This window comes from Pollachius pollachius (genome assembly GCF_949987615.1).
Source record: "Pollachius pollachius genome assembly, chromosome: 14".
Classification (NCBI taxonomy): Eukaryota; Metazoa; Chordata; class Actinopteri; order Gadiformes; family Gadidae; genus Pollachius; species Pollachius pollachius.
The window spans coordinates 12,932,880-12,955,076 of NC_136947.1; the positions used below are offsets into that span (position 1 = coordinate 12,932,880).

A 22,197-nucleotide genomic window follows, 5' to 3' on the forward strand; every position below is an offset into this window, starting at 1 on the left:
AGTAGGACCAGGCTAGCTCATACCAGGGAGGGGCTAGAGTTTGTAATTGATTGAGAGAGATAGCTAGACACAAAGAGAGAGAAAGAGAGTGTCTTTGCATAGTGTATCTGTGTGACATGTTTTTTTTCCTTGGTGGCAATTAGTGCAGGTCCCATCTTGTAGAAAGGGACGCACACACACGCACACACAGGTCTGGCGTGGTTGTCCCTCCACCTCTCTAAGTGCCTCTCCCCCTCTCACTTTCCATCTCCCCCTTGCCCTCCTTTAGTGGATGCATGGATAAGTAATCCTGTTATCTTGGTCCGAAGACAGAGATGAATGAGTGAATGGATAAATGAAGGAAGAACTGCTCCACAAGGACAACAGAGGGGACACTTCTTGTTAAGCACGTCCCCTTGCGCCACTCACACGACAACCACACATGTATATCGATCCAATGCCTTTCCCCACATCTATTTATAAGGTTTGAGGATACAAATGTACGAGTTATTAATATATATGCGGCGTGGTACGTCGTACACATCTGAAATCATAGTCAGCATTTTTGAACGCCAGTCTAACTAACGCCACAACCGTTGAAACTCTGCCAACACGTGTGCACCCAGCCTGAACACATAGCAGCAATGTCGTCCAACAATCTTTCCAAACTAGTTTAGCTGCCGAGGAAGAGAGAGCCACCATTGTTCCCTAGCCATGGGCACACAGTGCACCTGCCCTGCATGCTAACTCCCGTGGTCTGACCCGGCAACACGCTGCCAAGACAAATACAGCAGGCTCCGCCCCCGCTCTTGGTTTGATTGACACCTCAGAGCCCCAATGGGGGTGGGGGGAGGAGGTTTTTGCTCTTGAAGCAACAGGGGGGTGGGGATTTATCGTAATCAATGACTAATGCAGACACACAAACAACCCAGATGCAACCTTCCAAACACATATCTTCTACTACACCTTCCTCTGCAGATAACCCATTTCACAAGCGGGCGCGCACACACACACACAAACAGCAGGTTGATCCATCAGATATGCTAATGAGGTATGTTACCTGAGCAAACAGCCTCCAGGGGAGACTGCTAACTCCTAATTGGGAGGGGAGCTCGTTAATATATGAAAGAAAGAAAAAAACAGGAGGGCAGGGGAGCGAGAGAAAGAGAACACTGCAGTTATATGGGGAACAAAGTAGGAGGGGACAGAGGATGACTCTTGTTTTACTGTTTCATCAAAGCAGAGCACACACACACACACAGTCCCAAAGTGCACTGCAGCATATCAGTTGGTAGACCTATTTCGATGTTAGTGTGTGTGTGTGTGTGTGTGTGTGTGTGTGTGTGTGTGTGTGTGTGTGTGTGTGTGTGTGTGTGTGTGTGTGTGTGTGTGTGTGTGTGTGTGTGTGTGTGTCTGTGTGTGTGTTGTTCTAGAACACTCACACCCTGTTTGAATAAAAATACCTTTCTTCTTCGACACCAAAGAAAACACGCACACACACAGCCCTACTTTAGAAGCCACATGGGAAAACACTATGATTGGGGCAAGGAACACACTGAGAAAACTTCTCTGCCGTGCCAAAACTTAAATTCCATAATAGCTTGATTTGTAAAGGACAGACATTTAGCTGACATTACAGCCCAGCCATCGAAATGCATGATGTATTTCGATGTATGTGGGTGTATGTGGGTGTACGTGTGTGTGCGTGTGCGTGTGTGTGTGTGTGTGTGTGTGTGTGTGTTTAAAAATAAAACCTGTTCTTGCATCTTGGATATGTGTGTCAATGTGCGTCTCAATTACAAAGCCCATTGACTGTCTTACAACAATAAGAGCTTGGATATTTGGTTCTGTTGCCCGAGGGACATTTATTGTAGTGACGCCAGAACACAGGCGAACTGGCCGTATCTGGGATTCTCTGGTTGATACACCCACCATCATTCACCCGCATGTGCGTGTTGATGACATCAAGATCCAGTCTGCCACTTTCTTGTCTCACAAACACTCGCTAGCACTGCTTTGAACTCACTGGATGTGTCAGGGAGGTCTGACACACACACACACACACACACACACACACACACACACGATAATGGGGAGACGGCTATCTTAGTCTGAGGACCTGAGGGATAACAGACAAAGAATATGGGGGAAGTCCCTCTTCTATCACCAGAACCTTCATGATATAACCTTACAGAGAATTCTGATTGACATAGAGACACAAAGAGATAAAGAGAAAGAGGGTGACACAAAGACATGCAAAGATCAAGTGAGAGGGAATGGATAAGTTACAGAAACAGAAAAAGAGAGAAAGACATTAAGAGAGATATACAACAATAAATGGGGAAAAAGTGAAAACGCAGAAGACAGGGAACTAGCACACGAAATGGCACGTCGCTCTGGTTTCATCAGCTAATCATCGCTCAGCACTTTGCTAAACCTGTTAGCACAGAAAGATAGTACGCCTTGCATAAAGCTATACTGGGTGTTACATTCGTCATTAAGACAATAGTCCTGGTAGTCCCACTACAGACTCTAACTGTCACAAACACAGACAAACTCTTCACACACACACGCACTGCAGTCAACGCTAGTTTTTAGTGCCCTATCGAGAAAACACATGTGAGCTTAATGTTGCCGCGGCGCTAGCCCTGTGCGTCCGCTGGAGAGATGACTCTTTCTCTTGCTAGCAGCGGTATTGGGTATCAAACACATTCTTTAGGCCTCTGCTCACTGCTGGGCCTGTACCTCTGAAGCGCTGTCTATTCAGCTGTCCAGAATCTGTCTATACACACACTCACGCTTACACACCGAAACGCCCGCCCACACACACACACACACACACACACACACACACAAGACACCGGCTTCGCTACGGTGAGTCAGCACTTAGGGTGAGTGCAGCACAAAGTGGCATGCATAGCAACCCGCTATCTCTGCTCTTTGCTTCCCTCTGAGAAGAGACATGGGACAGTATTTTTGGGGGGGTGTTGGTGTTTAGCCGTTTAATAACTGCACTCTGCGCTCCACAACAGCTCAGTAATAATCAGCCCCGGGAACCATAAAAAAAGAGCACACAGAGAAAGTGTTTTACATGTCGTTGACTTGAAGAAACAAAACTCCAACACTCAAGGGAGTTTACTTCTCAGAGATCCCAGTGTTTATAAAGTACACAGTGAAAAAAAGAACAGTATTTGAGGGGTTGGGCCATTACACACAGGTACAATGTGTGTTCTGCTTAGGGACGTGATTATACTTGCGCATATGATCGCAAAGTATGCGCTTTCCTTCTTTGTCGATGTGCTTTGTTGATCTGTAATTCTAGCTGCCGCCTTACTTATTCCCCATGAAAGACACCCTGTTGGACAGAGGTGGGCAAAACAATGGCTCACTAGCAGGAGGGGATGGGAGAGGGGGAGGGATAGGTAAGGAGCGAGAGAGGGAGGGGAAAAAGAGAGAGAGACAGAGGGAGAAGGACGGACAATTGAGGGAAGGACTGATCATAGTCATTGAGTATCCCCCCGCCGTGACACAGGCACGCACGCACGCGAGCACGCCCGCCTTAGGGTCTCGCTAACCACTGGCTTCCAACAGATATGCCCTTTGTGAGTGTTAAAAAAAAGAAAAAGCTGTGCCATTCTCCGCTGTGGCGAGCAGCAGGACGTGCGGTGGTTAAATACCCTGGGAACCCCCTGGAGCCGTCCCACCATGGGTCGGTTACCACACTCACTTACTCGCCCCCTGTGTGGGTCGCGGTCGGTGTGTTTCAGGAGTTTATCGTTGCGCGCTATGAATGTGTTTGCTGGTCCCAGGTGGCCCGAAATGAAGGGCATGATATTAAATAAGGTTGGAGAAGCCACCTTTATGTAGGAATCTCTTTGGTGAACAGAAATGTGTCCAGCGTCACCCCCGGCAACGGTGAGTCCTGGGTCATCACTGTCAACGCTTTACACGCACACACGCGCACACACACACACACACACACACACACACACACACACACACACACACACACACTTTAGCTCTTTAATATCAACCTCAGGTCTTGAGAGAGAGACACAGAGGACATAAAGGACAAATTTAGTCTAACAGTCTTCAATGCATTAGAGGGAGAGAGAGAGGGAGAGAGAGAATGAGTCCAATCAAAGAAAATTATCTAGACGGACCGCCTCCCAATTACAGACCCCCCCCCCCCCCTGCCAAACCCCTTCCCTCTCCCAGCCAGTCCTCCGTCCAACTCTCCCTATTGGTTGAGGGCCGACGAGTGCTCCCTTGTGTTTGGCTAGTTGAGGCAGGGGGTGGGGGCAGGGGTCTTTTGTTCTCTTCCTGTCTCCATAGAGAATAGAGGCGGTAATGGCTGCAGGTACTATTAGTCTGAATTACTTTCTTTAACAAGGGCAATGACGAAGGGAGGAAGACAGAGAAAAGGAGAGACAAGAGAAAAAATAGAGAGCCGACCGTCGAGGAGAACAGAGGAGAAAGGGGAGCAGAGACAAAGTGAAACAAACAGATAAGAAGTGTCAATGAGACTAAAATACCAAGTCCACCAATGAGGAGAGAGGACGCGTGGAGAGGGTGGGCCTGGTGAGAGGTGACAGTACTGTTCATGCCAGCGGAGAGATGTGATAAGATAAGGCTTTATAATTGCTCTTTTTATCCTGGCTGCTTTTAATCCTTTTGTTACCCTGGCTGCCCCCCACCCCCTCCCCTCCTCAAACGATAAAACAGCAACACTTTGAACACTGATTTCACGCAGACGTACACACACACACACACACACACACACACACACACACACGTTTCCTTTCTTGCTGTTGTAGCAGAAAAAAGTGCTTATCGTGACACACACACACACACACACACACACACACACACACACACACACACATTGCAGGATGAAATTTAACTCTGGAAAAATTCACTTGATATTGGGAAATATGCAGATTGCTGATAGTCGAGATTTTTCCAGTGAGGGGGGGTTGGAACTCTGCACTTTCAATGTGATTTCCCAATTAAGTATGCCTTTGATAATGCTGTTGATACAAAACTTTGCACGTAGGACTCCTACATTTTAAACAGTGCGCTGTATCTATTGGACTATAATGAAGAAGCTATACTCAGTCACTGGTCTTTCTGAAGACAGACCTCAGAATGCAGACTCTAGCATGTTTAAATCTCCATTATACTCTGAATCGTCCTCTACTGCGGGTGTGTACGTGCGCGTAAGTCCTTCCTGCTGGGGCTTCCTTGGACCCCAAACTCCATCAATGGGCCGTGAGCCTTAAGTACATACACCCCACTAGACCTAGATTGACCACGCCACCACAGGGCAGCTAATCCTGTTACAGCGTGTCACCTACTAGACTCCCGCTATTCATGGCTTCACACACACACACACACACACACAGTTTATGCAGCATAAGGCATAGGACAAGCGTATCTCCAGAATGGGTTTAGGCTGTAGGTAAGAACCCGTCCCTCGACAACCTGGCCCAAGTCCCACCCCTTTCTTTTAGTCAATACAGAGGAAGAGGACGCTGGAGGTGATGTCAGCGAGTTCTATCGGCTTATTCCCAAACACACAACACTGTGTTTGTGAATTAACTGCAGTGTGTGTGTGCGTGTCTGTGTGTTGACTGTCCTCAGTTACCCAGTGAGACGAGGTTAATAGGGTGAGGGGTGTGTGTGTGTGTGTGTGTGTGTGTGTGTGTGTGTGTGTGTGTGTGTGTGTGTGTGTGTGTGTGTGTGTGTGTGTGTGTGTGTGTGTGTGTGTGTGTTCTCGTACCATGGCTTACTGAGCGATGACCACATTAATCTTGTGGAGTTAGTGAGTGAGTGAGTGTCCTCTTTTGCCCCATGCGTGTGACAATGCATGCTGCACTGACTACAATCAATTGAATTGCATTCCTCTATTTGTGCCCTCATGAGCATCCCGTCGTAACTTTACTCCAGGCCTAGAAGCTTTAGTTTAGCAGAAACACAGTGGAGGGTAAACGTGATAACACACAGAATGACTGCTGAGGGAACAGGGGGTCAAATATATGAGTTAGTGAGTGAGATAGAAAAGTTAAGGATAAAACATCCCGTGACTTTCACACATAAACGAGAATTCCCATTTGTTATACACACACACACAGACGTGGACACAGGCCTGTATAACCTGTGCATGTGTGTATATCAGATTGTGTGTTTGTGTGTGAACACGGGTGGATAAATTGGGGTTGTCCGAGTGACATGGCACAATAGGTTAACTAGTGGGTCAGTGGGGATCTGAAGTGGGTTCTCAACACAGAGGGCAGCAAAATAAAGCAAAACAGAGGGAGAAGATTGCTTATTTCCGGACCAATTGACCAATCACACTCCAATACATGGACTACCCCCCCACCTGCAAGGACCCCTAAAGAGGCCAGCGCGCACCCTTGTGTCTCCAAGGAGATGGGCCACAGCCGCTATCCAAATGACCTGCGGTGAAAACGTCAGGTTCTGCTCCCCCTCAGGGTTCAAACCAACAAAGCCGGGACCAAAAAGGTACAGGAAAGGACCCGTTCACTGCCGATAGTGAGGATGAATGAACCGGGTACCATCAGGCCTCGCTCGTCTCATTGGAGGAGAGGGAACTGTAAAGGTGTTGCAAGACAACAGGAATGATCCATATAGGATGGGCCAGGCTACTCGCTAATCTTTTGTATCTATTTACTACAAACAAAGATGTTGCACTTACACACATGAACAACATGCTGGTGCCATATATAAAAGTGTTCATTACCGCCATTAGCTTACACTAGCACGGATCTGAGGCTACTTATGAGAACGCAGGGCTGGGCTCCAACGGTGTAGAAATATTTAAAGGTCAAATCTGATCTAACAGCCATGGGGATTTCAATAGAAACACTCACTGATTCATAGTTCGGCTCTTTCCCATCCCCCCCATTTCCCTATTTATCCTCCCCTCTCAATTTATTCCCTTTTATCTCCCCATTTCCAGTTCCTTTTATTTCCTCTCTCCCCTCTTCCTTCCTCCTTTCTTTCCCATCCCTCACTACCTGTCTTCCCTTACTTCCTTCCTCATCCCCGCCTTTCCTTTACTTCCCTTCTCTCCCCTCGTTTTCCCTTACTTCCTTCCTTTCTCATCCTCTCTCTCTCCGTTCCTCTCTCTCTAAGCTCACATAGACAATCACAGGACTCTAATTCCCTTGATTGATTGATTTATTCATAGCCCCCCCCCCCCCCCCTCTCATGGTTAATTGGCTCCATTGCCTCTGGGACGTGAGCGCGAGCCGATCCATACGTGAAGCGCTAGGCTGCCACGGTGGAGGGGGCGGGGACAATTAGAAGTTGAATTAGCAAAGGATCAGGAAGCCTATGGGGGAAGAGAAAAATCGTAGAGATGATAAACACGCACACGCACACGCACACACACACACACACACACACACACCTAGAGGCCTGCGCTTGAGTGAGTTCTATTCAAGCCAGCGAGCGATCGATGGGCCTGGGATGAGGATCCGTGTTTAAAAGCAGAGGGCCAGTTCGTTTGAAGAATGCTATTCTCCAAGGCCGGTCAAAGGAAAAGTTTCCCTCTTTGTGGTGGTGGGAAGGGAGGGCTGTAGGAGTCTCGGTCATCCTCCTCTGTAGGAGAAAGCCGGCGGCGGGGCGAGGAAGGTGATTGGCTGGTTTCAGGTTCAGCTCCAAAAATGTTCACCAATGTAAAATAATATGGTTGGACCCTATTTATACATTTTCTATCATTATCGGGCCGTCCACGTCCTTCCATTTCTATAGGCTTGCCCACCTCATGATGTGCAACATCTGCAAGACAATATAGCCGACTGTAAAACCCAAAGCAAGATGGCCGAGTCGTGAAACTGTAGCAACTGACGCTTCTCTTCCTAAGCAAACATCTTTTTTTGTTTGTGTCTTTCTCCCTCTTTGTAAATGAGTTAGCCTAACAACGTTTGTTGTGGCCAACCCCCTCGCTGGGCCCCATCGTAGCCATAGCCATGGGGGGGGGGGGGGATCTGGTCTCTGATTGAGGTGTGTCATCAGACGATGATGTCATCACATAATCCCATTTCATTGGATAAGCAGAGGTCTGCTGAAATGAGAACAGCAACACAAAAAAAGTAATAATGGAATAATACACATGGGGTTGTTCATTCGCTGTCTGGCGAATGAACAACCATTATTTTATTCAGCCTTGAACAAAATAATAAGTGTGCGTTTTCCTCGAATCATGAATTTTATAGCGGGGGGGGGGGGGGGGGGGGGGGGGGGGGAGTAGTATGCTGTTTTGGTGTAAGAGCAAACGTCCATTTGCAGCCCGTGTGCAGCAGTGAAACAGGACTCTGCTGGCATCAGAGAGCCTCCTGGTGTCATTACTCTACTGCACGGCCGGCCTGGACGCCTGGCTGCGGCACAAAAAGCCTTTTCCATTTCATGTGATGTGGCTAGAAAATGGCTCTGACCTACACAAATGGCATGATTTGTCTCCATTTTGCATGTCAACCCCCCACCCCCTCCCGTTCCCCCTGCCTCCCAATCCTATCCCTTTTCTCCCTCTTTTCCTGTCTTTCTCCTCTCCCTATCCACTCATCCAACATTTGTTAGGCAATTACAACCAAACGAGGACATAATAGGGCTGTCTGCCCAAGCTCTCTCTTTTAAGTGGGCCGGCTCTCCCTCCCTCCCTCCTTTTATCCCTCTCCCTTTCTCCCTCTGACACATACACAAGGGATAGACATGGACAAATGTGTGAAACACACACACACACACACACACACACACACACACACACACACACACACTTTACCCTTATTTAGGAGAGACTGGGTGTACGGGTAGCCATTAGCCTAGCGACTAGACGCTTAGCTTGTTTAGTTAGTCCTTTAGCTCGTGCGACAGTGGTTGAAGACTGTATGCTTTTGCTCCTGCATTCAACAGAGAGACAGGATTCTGGAAGATAAGGGGTTCCTAGTGCTCTCCCCGGCAAACAAAAGCGGTAACACCATCATGTCTGATTCATAATTCTTCGTATAAACCGCTCACACACACACAAACACACAGGTGCCTGTTCCTTTGATGAACGTGACAACAAAGCGCACGCCCTCCCGTCTGTTGTCAGAGCTCATAAGACTCACTTGATGATCCTTTCCCCTGATTTCCCGCGTTTGGAGTGGAGGAGCCGCCATGAAATTAATTACCTTGATTAAATATTGTCCGTCTGGATGCGCCACGAAAAGGAAGCGGAAGACAGACGGAGTGTGTGTTTCTGTGTGTTCTGGTGGCAAAAGAAATTTACTGCGTGTTGCGGCCCCCCCCTGAAAGCTGGAGAGAAGAGTGACAGACGGAGTGCGGGAGTAAAAGGCGGGCGGACAGACACACGCGCCTCATCGGAGGGATTAACACAGGTTTTAATAATCATACCCTAATTGCATTGTGCATTATTTACCAAAATGGGACTCAAGAGTGGCCATCTTGGTTCTAAACGTTAGCCGTGTGTCTTGGCTTTTGTGTCTGCCCCGCCCCCCCCCCTCCCCTCCACAGCTAAAGTTTAGAACCAAGATGGCCGCTGGAGTTGAAGAAGGCCCACAGTGTTCCACTTAACTTGAAGCCATGGGCTGCACTCATAAAAGACTAAAGAATGTGCAAACTATTCAGACTCTTGACACGTCGCATTCACAACATTAGGCAGACTTTAATGAGGCCCGGCGCTACAAACCGACTGACTAATTCAAAGTCAAACACCAGCCGAGCCAGAATGGCCCCACCGAGCCTTCAGAAAAACGTGTCCGCCCCCAGCTTACCGGACGCTGATTGGTGTTAAAGTTAGTCAGCCCTAAGAGGTCCAATCAATACCCCTCACACACAGGGGAGAAAATGCTCAGTGTGTGCTGTGGGTGTTCGTGGATGGCATCATCACAGACTCAAGAAGGAGGATTCCACGCAGCAGAAATCCTTTTTTGTCTAAAGTGGCGTGGGAGGGGCAGGAATCAAATCGAACAGTGATACTTTTACAAATGTTTCTGCTGGTAAAGGGATGGGGAAGAGGCAGAGATAGAGACACATAGAGAGACAGATAGATAAATAATGAGAGAGAGTGAGAGAGACCTTGAAAGAGAGAGAGAGCCATTGAAAGAGAGAGAGACAGACAGACAGACAGACAGACATTGAAAGGGAGACAGAGAGTGAGGAAGAGAGAGTGAGTGAGGAAAGAGAAGGACAGGGTGGAACAGACAGACAAGACAGCTGGAAGGGACAGACCAACAAAAGAGCGGGAAGAAGAGACGACAACAACTTGAAGAGGAGCGACTTGAGCGGGACTTGAGCGAATGGCCGGACACTTCTTTGGCACGCAGGTGGAGTGGGAGCCGATGTCACATGACCGCCTCCCCCTCAGCCCTTGCTCGGTGATGTGACATCATACCCGCCTCACCGCAAAACACCCTCTCTGATTCCCTATCGAGCCAATGTCTGTCTTTTGAGGAGGGGGGTGAACGGGTAATCGATTGCGTTCACACACATTGCACCAGGAAACCGTATGATGGGACGGACACACACACACACACACACACACACACACACACACACACACACACACACACACACACACACACACACACACACAAACCTTTGATCGGATAACATTCACGTTTGATGGTGCAGTCAACCAAACTGAATCAAAAATGGATTCCACCCTCATGCCCACCCAGACATCCCCCCCCTTCTTTCACCTTAGCAACGGCCCCCATAAACTAAGGGGCCCCTTTACTTTGAAAATACCAAATGAAAGATTTTTCTTTCATTTGAAAGTGGGGAGGGAGGCGAAAATCCAGTCTCGCTGAACTCTATGCCTGAATAGCTAATATAATATTTATTTAAAGTGGCCATATATTCAAAATGGCTTCACATCAGGGGCCCATTATTGCTTCATCCAACACCAGGTTGGGGAGAAGGGAGGGAAAGAGGAGGCGAGCTCAAGCAAACACTAAATCAAGACGACACTTGTGTCTGCAGATTATTGGACACACACGCGCACACACACACACACACACAAACACACACACACACACACGCTGAACAAGGGGGTTTTCTACAGCTGAGTAACAAAGCATGTCTCCATAATCCCAACGCTTGACTCAAGGCTAAAACACAATCCCTCCACCCCCACCCTGTTTCTGAAGACTTTATTCAGCTTTGGCAGGGGAAGGGTGGGGCTATATGTGGGGGTGTGTGCGGGCATGTGTGTTTGGGGAATGGGCGGAGGGGTGTGCTGGGGGCTCCACAAACGAACCCAGGACACACTTAGCGTTGATTATTCTAATTATGACTGGGAGCGCCGGCTAGATTAGGAATAAGCGCACGGACCAATGAGCTGCTGATGAGCGCCCGTCACGCCAAGGTCCTGCCGCGTTAGCGCTAACCAGGCCTGACAGTCACACACACACACACACCCACACACCGTGTGGGTGTGTGGGTGATGACTACTTCTTGGAATACTTGTGTCCATTCCATAACAAACTCCGTTCCAGACCGCTAGTTTGTTGCTTTCGCTTTCGGCTTGTTTGTTCGTATAAAAACAAACAAAGCAACTTTCTATTCTGTGGGTGTAAAATCTCAAGAGAGGATAAGAATATTTAGCATTGCAACGTTTGCGGTTCACCATCGCACACAGATCTTTGGGAATGTACTGGTAGGGGACATTGTCGGAAAAGAGAGCTGGATTGCGGACTATTTAACAGGGTGGAATTCACCACATTGGGCCGGAACCATACAGTTAATGGATACAGATGATGCCCAATTCGGTGGGGGTTAGGGGGAGCAACCTTAAGTGTAGCTATGCTAAGTCTACACAGACATAAACTCTGCTTGACCCCCGGACTCCAAATTCACCAAAGGCAGCCGTGTAGAAAATCCCCCCCATTAGCAAGTCACCTGAGCCAACTAATGGCTAATGTTTTGGTGCCAGCGCAGTCTGGAGATAAGAACGTCGATGTTTATGAGTAAACTCAAAGATTAAAATCCAGATATAAGTACCCAGTCAAACGTAAGATTTGCTATACCTGCTGTGTCCGATGTTTTGGAAGTTTGATAAATGTAAATGTGTGCCTGCTGGTGTTTATTAATTAATTCATCGTTATTATTTCTGGCTTTAAAATAAACACTTCCATGCTAACTTTAGCCCTGTCGCTACTTCCAGAAACCGTTGCTTACGGCAGACATCGCGGCTGCGCCTCCATTAGCCCAGAACCCTATTGAAATGTGACTGATGCGGTCAAGTAAAAAAAATAAAATACAGAAATGGGCACCATCACAGAGCGCGCTATGCAAATAACACACTGTAATCCACCGCCACCGGTGCCTTTTTTGGGTCGGCCACATGTGCAAGCTAGCCGGAGTCTACCATAATCTACCTTGCCACTGTTGTATGACCACCCCTCCCAAAATAAGCCAGAGCCAAAAACAAAAATAACAGCGCTATGTACTTAGGTCTGATTATGATTATGTAATTGTATGTAAATGGTAATGTCAACAGTGGTGAAATTACAGTGTCGGCGGCAAAGTGTACGCAGATGACTATTTGTGTGCGCACCGTTGGTAACCCCCTTGTGAAAATGCTAGCAGGTGCAGGATCCTCGAGCCGTTTATTTATTAATTACGACTGCAGATTGGTGACCGGTGAGTCATCGAGCGGAGGCTTTCACCGTAACCGGTTTCTTCAGGTTGTCTGCAGTGAAAACCCCTGTGGCACACACAAGGGTGCACTAAAAACCCTATATTGTTTCTGGCTCTGGGCTATTTGGTCATCTCTTGACAGACAGACAAACCTGTGTATTGGACTGACCTTGAGGGGAGGGGGGGTGGGTCACAGGCAAGGCAGGTATGACTGGGGGTGTAACTGTTATGGGGGAATAACCTTTAAGTTGAAGCAGGCTTCTTATGTCAATCTACTTTTACTATCACCATATATCCCTGTGCTAAAGTCACTCCACATCAATGTAATTTGAACTCGGCAAACAAGATGAAGGATAAAGAAGTTGCCTTTGAATACATGTTCAGTGTTATCACCCAAAGCAGCTTAACCTGGCCAGGTGTGGCATGCCCATAAAGAGGGGAAAATCATAGTAACTTTAACAACCACGATCACCTGGTGATCTCGTTTATATTACTTAAGGAGGAAGTACTTTCATAGATAGATTAAAATACCCATTTGGAGTACATTCCAAAACTTTTATCCGTCAAACAGGCCAACTGACATCCAAAAATCCACCGATGCATTTGCAGAAACCATAAAGGGTAGGACGTGGTAAAAGTTATCAGGATGACAAACCCAACCATCCCCTCCAACACACACACACACACACACACACACACACACACACACACACAGTTCATCTAACATTATAATTCTCACAATCACAAAGCAAACTTAAAGTATAAACTGCGGGGCTATCACGTGCAGTTTCTCGTGCGTCTTGGAGCAACTTGAAACCACAGACAAGCTCCACCGATCTCACCATATGGCCCCGGTGAAAAAAAACACCAACGCGCAGTCGGACAAAAAGTGTTTTTGTGGAAGATAAGCCCCTTCCTAATTGTGCTGGTTCGTTTTCATTAGAATGAACACAGATGTATGAAATGGAGAATTTGAACGGATGAGGGGCTTTTGCGAAATGGTCCTTTGTTTGAAAATAGACCACAGTGGTGCCTTTTCACCGATGATTGCCTCGGTGGAAACGCGAGACGCGTATCGATCATTTGAACTGGAAGGCTATTGTACTGCGAAAGACAAGAGAGGCTGTAAAACACGTCGTTTCCGAGCACAAATACGACCACTTTGTACATATCACAAGTAGCATTTTTTTTTGTGGGGGGGGGGGGGGAGAACCAGAACATAAAAAACACTAGCGTCACATGCGCGGTTTATTATACACGCCAGCGATTATTTTCCACGCTGGTGGCTCCGGGTTCTTTGTCCTGTCCGAGTGCATCAAATAAACAAAAGCTACGGGGTTTTTGGATCAAGGCGGATTAACATCGGGATTAATCGTAATAAGATGACCAATAACAGTCTTTGTTCTTAATCTAAACCCACATAAACCGATGGCAAATTCATTAAAACGGACTTCTGCGACGAGGAATTGAGGAAAAACGGACGCTATTCCGCTTGGTCTATTGTATACGCGTCTGTCAACCCCTCCATCCCCCCTTCCCAGCGCCGCTCCAGTCATCGACGAGCAGCCGATGGAAGGAGGAAAAGTGCTGATAGTTGCCAACCCACACACACCTTCTCCGGGGTTAACAACCCAATGTTAAGCGACTCCATACTGCGTCGTATGACCATAAAGTGACACTTCAACCCCAAAAGAAAGGCTCCGTAAAATGCTAACTGGGACAGGGCTACGCTGTAATGATCAGCCACAATCCACAAGCCGACTGGCTGCCCTTTAATTTTTAAACAGCTGCTGCTAAAAGCTACGCGTTATCCTCGCTTCCCTTTTTTACCAATCTGGCAACCTCCGAAATTGAGAGCTAAAACTGAAACAAAAATAAAAACAAAATGTTACGTTTCGTTGTCCCTATAGCGCTGATAAATTGTATGTATGGGTCGATATTTAGTTCAGACTGAGAAAATCCGTGGTAAGCAGACTTTCCACGCGGGTGCACAAAACTTCCAATCAATCACCCACCCCCCCCCACCCCCCTAACCCCAACACACCGACAGTTGAATGCGATCCAAAGTGTGACTCAATGCGCTTCATCCGGCCATTTGGCACGAACTATTTTTACTTACCGACTTGCAAAACGTTCTCCACACAGCCTGTCTCCAGTAGCCTGATACCCCGGCGGAAGGGGAGTCCGTCCCCCGTCCCCACCACTCCGGCTACGGCGCTAGACGTGGTGCCAGCGGCAGAGGCTCCGCCGCCGCCGCCACCACCACCACCACCACCAGCGCTGGTAGAAGATCCAGACCCAGCGGCCCCAGCTCCTGTAGCCGCCGACGGCCCCTCCTCGCCGGCGACTCGACATTGAAACGAAGAGTACATACATATTTCCTTTTCGTTGCGAGGAAAAGACCAGTACACGATACGACGTTGTACGGGCTCCGGGATCCGTTCGAAGCGCTCCTCCACTCTCTCAAAGGCCCATTTCTCCGCCACTGCCTTCGCGGCGCAATCCAAAAGGGATTCCGGTGAACGGTACCGAGAGTTCGCAAATCCGCTACCATGGCCGGGCCCCGGCCCGGGACCACGGGGTGCTGGGCGGAAGCAGGGTCGCTTGCTAGCCGGGGGTAGGGAGAGGTGAGGCGGCTGCTCTCTGCGTCCGTCCGCCATGGCGAGCCGATAAACACTGAGTGAGTCGAAGCACGGGCAACCGAGCAGCCACAGGAAACACACACACAACTAGCGCTCACACACACACACACACACAGCCACGGCGCACGGAGAGGGGGGAGGAGGAGGCGGCGGCGGGTGTCCTGTGTGTGTGTGTGTGTGTGTGTGTGTGTGTGTGTGTGTGTGTGTGTGTGTGTGTACGGTGGGGGGGGGGGGGGGGGGGGTACTACGTCACTAAAGCATACAATAACAGAACACTCCCCAATCAGCCGCGGCCGATAGGGCATCCTAGACAGGTTTGACTTCAGGTTTTCAGTTTATTTTTGTTTTTGTTTTTATAAAGCTGATTATTATCCGGCCACTTAAGAAAAAAAGACAACTTCTCAAATAGGGACTAGGATACATCTCGCCTCGCAGTGATCAATAACACACGTCATTCCTCCTTTGAACACGCCATATCTTGAACCCTATTCGTTCTCATTCTTCCTACTCCTTTATGTGTGCGTTTCTTTGCAGATAATGATCGCGGTTGTCTCGATCATTGTGCATAACAAAGCCACTGTATTGCAAATTAGATTCACACTATTACGTGGCCGATACATGTCAATTACGCCCAGCTAGCAAATACACATCATTTTAAAGTAACGTCCATGGGCTCCTCCCTCATTGGGTCGACCAAACGTCTGAAATGGTCATTATCAATGATCAATGCATTAAGACCCTCTATCTCTCTCTTTCTTTTTCTCTTTCCCCCTGACTTTCCATTGCCTGCTCTGTCTGCTTCTGTGTGTGTGTGTGTGTGTGTGTGTGTGTGTCTCTCTCTCTCTCTCTCTCTCTCTCTCTCTCTTCTCTCTCTCTTTGTATCGCTCTGTACACGTGATCATAATTGAAACCAAGAAATTGAGCAGAGGGGAAAGTTTGTGTCATCCACAACAAGTAAAGACACACACTGCTTGTGTTTACATGTCTATGATTGCGGGACTCCCACATGAATGTGTGTGTCTGTTTCTGTGCGACTAGTGGAAAAGTAGGCCTACTCGTATATTAAAAAATCCCCTTTGGTGAATGGTGGTTGTCTTCCATTAAACATGTCGCTGAAGTATTGGACCCAGGATTTGGTTGGTTTTTCTTGCAATGAAGAAATTGAAGAAGGTCATAGACTTGAAGTAAAATTTTCATTTGAATGTAGAGCAGACTTGTAAAATAACTACAATAAAGTATATTTTATTGAGGCCAATTGTATTTGTTTAGCCCATAGACCTAATCTGAGTTAGGCTACAGTTAAGTCTCAATGTTCAACATAAAAGTAGGCCTAAGGTAGGCCTAGCCCGAGCTTCAGATAATACCTCAAAATCCATTGCTGCAGAAGAGAAACACATTCAGTGAATTCATTCATCCAACACAACAGAGAGACAGACGTCTCAAGGTTTGGGTTTGTACTCAGAGACAATTAAGACAAAAGCCTCGTGCACACTGCCGGTCTGGGTTGATTCAGAACAGCATACAGTCTAGAGCCAGGCCGCTTCACTAGCCTGTTGGCAGCCCGGTCGTAGCCGGTGTATTTAGAGCAAACACACAGCGTGGATACGTTCACTCAATCAGTCTAACTATAGTTCACATTCCTTTCAGCAGACTGTCCCCAGGGAGGGGCAGCCAGCTATGGATGTTAAAACGATGTTCGGGGGAAAATTTACCCAAGCTGTTAAGTCACTCTTTTTCCTCCCTTTGTGTTCCCCACTATAAAGAAAGATTCCTTTTGGTGCATAATTATATTGAACAATGGTGCCGTGGTCTTGTGAAGGATGCAAGCGGTTGCCATGGAAATGATTATGATGGATTTGCAGATAGACAGGGCAGGTAATTGGAAAAAGATTGATAGGATGACGGCGCAAGAGAGAGGGAGACAAAGGGAGAGAGAGAGAGAGATCCAGGGAGGAGAGATTAATTCATGGCAGACAGTGGAACACAGCATGTGTTGTGTATCTGGGATTAAAAATGACATGTTGATGCATCCCTGCTTTTCATTCAGATGCTCATCTCTTCTCTTACCCTCTTCAGCCTTCCCTCTATATGTCTCTTATTACGTAAGTAATAACTCCCTCTCTCTCCAACACTCTGGCTTTGAGTCAGGGTCTCTCGCCCCTGCTTCTCTGTACATCAGTTGGTCTGTTGCATCACTGCACATCAAGGGGGACTTCCCAGTCGTGGGCTATTTATAGTCATCTGTGTGCACCCGCAAATAATCAAAGCACATTAACTAACATGCACACAGACACACACACACAAACACACACACAGACACACACACGCACTGTGAGGTCACACACAGGGCTGAACGATACAGAAATCCACTCTGTCCCGGGACATTGAGGCGAGGATGACACACTGCCTGGCAAAAGGGGTGTGTATTAGTACCCCCCCCCCCCCCCCCCCCCCCCACACACACGCACGCACGCACACACGCACGCACGCGCACACACACACACACACACACACACACACACACACACACACACACACACACACACACACACACACACACACACACACCTTTGGTCTCACAGTATCCTGGTAACCCCAGGGGGAGTCTGCCTGCAACTGGAGGAACGCCGTGCCCTCCAAATAAGCACTCCGCTCCACTCTGTTCCATTCCACTTTATTGAATTCCGTTCCGCTCTTTCAGCGCCCCCCTCCCCCTCCCTCCCTGCCCTTCGCTCTGGTTTCCCTAATGGGGAAAATCAATTCAATTTCCCCACCTTTTATTAGCCATTTCTCATTCCAGGCATAGCCCGCTTATTGTGCACAAGAATGGGGAATATCAAGCAGAATTAAGTTGAATGGGCCTGGATTCTGGAAGTGGTCTTCTGTTTTTCCCTCTGACTCCCTCTCTCCGTCACAGGTTAGGAGGAACCATGTTGTGTTGTGTGTCGACTGCAGGTGTGAACAAGAAAATACACGTCGCATCGGTTTCACCCGATTTTCCTTGGTGTAGTGTGAACGAGTATTTTATTTAGTAATGCCTTTGGATGTTCAGTATTCCCCTTCCAAATTTAAGTGTTTAAAGTGTGTGACGTTATGCTCCTTAAAATAGGACATTCATTTGCTTCGAGGGAATCCAGTTGCCTAGGATTTGATTTGTTTCCTTCCTTTTTGGGCCAAATAATCCTCCTTCTTGTAGTACTTTGAGCTGTGTATGTCTAAAGAATGTCTCTTTATTTATCCACTCCAGCGGCGATACCTCCCCGTACAAGTCCTTGTTTGTGAAGCGAACACTGCGGTGTGCGCGGGTTTGGCATTGTGGTGGTGTGACTAAAAACACCGTTCCCACTCATCTAGTCTTACAGCGATGTTCAAAGAGAAGTTGTACCAACAAGTGAGGAAAATAAAGAACTAAAAAATATATATGTTGTTTCCTCTAACCCCTCCCAAATTAATATTAAAAACTGGCCTAGACGCTTAGAAATAAATGACATTGGTTGCAGACCTGCCGTGTCTTTAAGGAGCTGCTATTGTGAAGCTAAACGACTTTCGGCAAAGGTGACAAAATGGATGCCGGGCGTTGTGAACGTGGGCGGGGATGGGGGGTGGCTTGTCACCCTGACACAAAGGTGATGATTAGGATTGAGGCGTCAACAAGCTGCTTGTTGATTGGCCTGACAGCATGTGTGTGTGTGTGTGTGTGTGTGTGTGTGTGTGTGTGTGTGTGTGTGTGTGTGTGTGTGTGCACTAAGGGAGTGTATAAGTATGTGTGTTAAGATACCAAGTGCATGTGTGTGGATGTCTGTGTGTGAGCAGAAGGGGGGGGGGATTGTGTTTTTTGCACTTAGAAATCACTTCTTGTTTAAATAACAAACATTTCCGCAGACACACAGACATGCGCCACAAGTGTACACACAACTATTCAGTCCAGCTGTATGTGTTGAGTGGTGCCAGAGGCTTTTTACTCATACTTATACTCCTGCTAACACTTACCCATTCGTTTCACTCCACACACACAAACACACACACACAGACATACACACACATGCACACACACATGCACACGTACACACACACACACATGCGCACAGACACACACACAAAAACACATACATACACATACAGAAGACACGCACACACACACAGAGACACACACAAACACATCTCTTTTTCTTCACTCAATCTCCTCTTGTTCTTTCTTTATTGCTTCACCCGTCTCTACCTGTTTTTCGCTCTCTGTCTTCATTCTGTAGAAAGTTCTGGTGGTGTGCCCTCTCCCTTTCATCTCTCTCTCTCTCTCTCTCTCTCAAACTCTTTAGTCCACCCACCCTACAACCCACTCTCTTTCTTCCTCTTCCTCTTCCTCCCTCTGTCCATCTACCTCTCTCTATCTGCCTCTCCCAACCACTCTGTCTTAACTCTCTCTGCAGCACTCTCTCTTTTTCTCTCTTCCTATCTACTTCTGTATATTTCCCTCTCTCCATCTCTCTCCCACTCTCTCCTTCTCTCTCCTTCTCTCTCTTTCTCTCTCTCTCTCTTTCTGATTTTGGAGACTACCATTCGCAATAGGATGTCCAGGAGGAGAGGACTCGAAAAAAACACACTTCAGGGTAGTTGTGTGTGTGTGTGTGTGTGTGTGTGTGTGTGTGTGTGTGTGTGTGTGTGTGTGTGTGTGTGTGTGTGTGTGTGTGTGTGTGAATGCGCATCTGTGAGTTTGCAGTTGTTTGTGTGTATTTGTTTGTTTATGTTTGTGACTGTGTGTTTGTGGGGCGTTTATGTGTGTAGAGAAAGAGAGAGTAGGCAGGATGCAAGAAAATAATGGGCAGGAAGAGAAGGAGGTTGGAAACAGAAGGAAAAACTGCAGCGAAAAGAAGAGATCAATTCACCAGAGGAAGTAGAAGTGTGCATCAGGAAGTGAAACAGGAAGTAACAAAACACAAAGAAAAGGCTGTGAGTAAGATGAGAGAGAGTGAGAGAGGGTGGGTATCTGTGTGTGTGTGTGTGTGTGTGTGTGTGTGTGTGTGTTTGTGTTTTTTAGTGTGTGTGTGTGCGTGTGTTTGTGTGTGTGTGGGAGTGTATTTGCGAGTGGGGAAAGAGACACACATGAATCAGGTATAGAGAAAAGAAACAAAGGCACAACAGCAGACATGCGCCATCATGGTGTTGTGGACAAATGTGGACCTATGACCAGGGAAAACACGAAAGCCACTACGACGATGCCTTGAACACGTGTGTTAAAGTACCTCTGTAATGATACAATGCATTAAGGAACAGTAATTTATCACTCATTTAACAATAATTAAAATGACAAAGGAACAGTTATATAACAATAATTAGAATTAAAATTTAATGTAAAAATATGTTTTTGCTTTAAATTCGAAAAAGTTCATTACTTTTTATTAGTATGTCCAATATCTTTTATTGATAGCTGTGCTTGGTGTTCCTTCAACACATGAAGTGTTATTGATTGTCACGGTCTGTTTAATGCTTGTCCAAATGCAGGTGTTGTATCAAGTTTGGTCATCACAATGGCTACATGTTCATCATGCTAGCAAAACAACCAGATTTAGTCGCTGCCTTTGGTCCATTACATCATCATGCGGGAAATGGCATTCAGTGTGATTGAGTGATTAACCGGAAAATCGGCCAAAACCTAAAATGACACCAATATCAAACCACCATCCTACCATGATTTTGCAAAGATTTCACCAAGACTTCCCCCCAAATCTTCCCAAATTTTTCACTCTCGCCCTTCTCTCTGATTTCAGACGTTTCTCCTGCTTCTTTTGATTACATCACACACACACACACACACACACACACACACACACACATATGCGCACACACACACACACACACACACACACACACACACACACACACACACACACACACGCATACACACAAATTGCTGACATTACCGCCTTGCTTCAGAAATCTCCCAGTCTGTCATCTTTGTAACTCTTATTCACTTTCTCATCACCCATCCGAGATAAAGGGAAAGTTGTGATGAGTGAGCGAGGGTTCTCTTTCTCGTCACACCTCTCCCTCTATCTCTCTATCGCCCCTTTCTCTTCCCCAATAGTTCTCCTCTACCCTTTTCCCTTTGTCCCTCCTTTATCTATCTCGCTATATCTCCCCTCATATCTCTCTGTATCTCTCCTCTATCTCTCTGTCCCTTATTTTCTCACAATTACTCTCCTCTATGCCTCTTTTCCTCTCCATCCTCTCTCTTGTTCTATTCCCTGTCTCTCCTTCTTCCAGCTCTCCCCCTATCTCTTCCTACTTCTCCATCTCTTTACCTTCCTCTTTCCCTATCTCTAGCACTGTCTTGCCCCCTCTCTCTCTCTCTCTCTCTCTCTCTCTCTCTCTCTCTCTCTCTCTCTCTCTCTCAGCACATTGCTCTCACTGCATGGGGTTCATCAAACCCTGATTGAAGTGTATTTGTTTGTGTGTGTGACTGAGTGTGTGTGTATGTTTGTGTGTCTGTGTGTGGAAGAGATAGAGTAAATAAGAAAGAAATGGTGTGTGTATGTGTGTGTTTGCATGTTTGCATGTTTTCTGAGCTGTATCAAATTAGGTTTTGAAGTGTGTAAATGTGTGTGCGTAGGTTCATTAGTGTGTGTTGGTGCATAAGTATGTGTGTGTGTGTGAGTGTGTACATCAGTGTGTTTGTATGTGTGTGTGACAGAGGGGGAATTTCACACCCAGTAGGCCTTATGGTCTCATCAGTCACAAATGTCTGAAAAATGGCATGTTTGTGTGTGCGTGTGTCGGGGTGAGTAAGCACCGTGCTTGTGTACATGTCATGTTTGCATGCCCACATCAGCATTTGTGCACGTCAGCACAATGTGTTGCTAATGTGAGCTAGCTTGCGTGCGACCATCTGTCTACGTGTGTGTGTGTGTTT

At 47.1% G+C, this 22,197-nt stretch overlaps 1 protein-coding gene across 1 annotated transcript in view; it reads right to left on the reverse strand.

The window, feature by feature from the left end:
• zswim5 (zinc finger, SWIM-type containing 5) overlaps positions 1-15,329 on the reverse strand; it is a 45,540-nt gene extending 30,211 nt beyond the window's left edge. The window contains exon 1 of the mRNA XM_079751365.1: positions 14,768-15,329. Coding sequence (XP_079607491.1) covers positions 14,768-15,308 — 541 coding nt within the window. The 5' untranslated portion in view covers positions 15,309-15,329. The remainder of the gene's footprint in view (positions 1-14,767) is intronic.
• Positions 15,330-22,197: the final 6,868 nt, after the last annotated feature.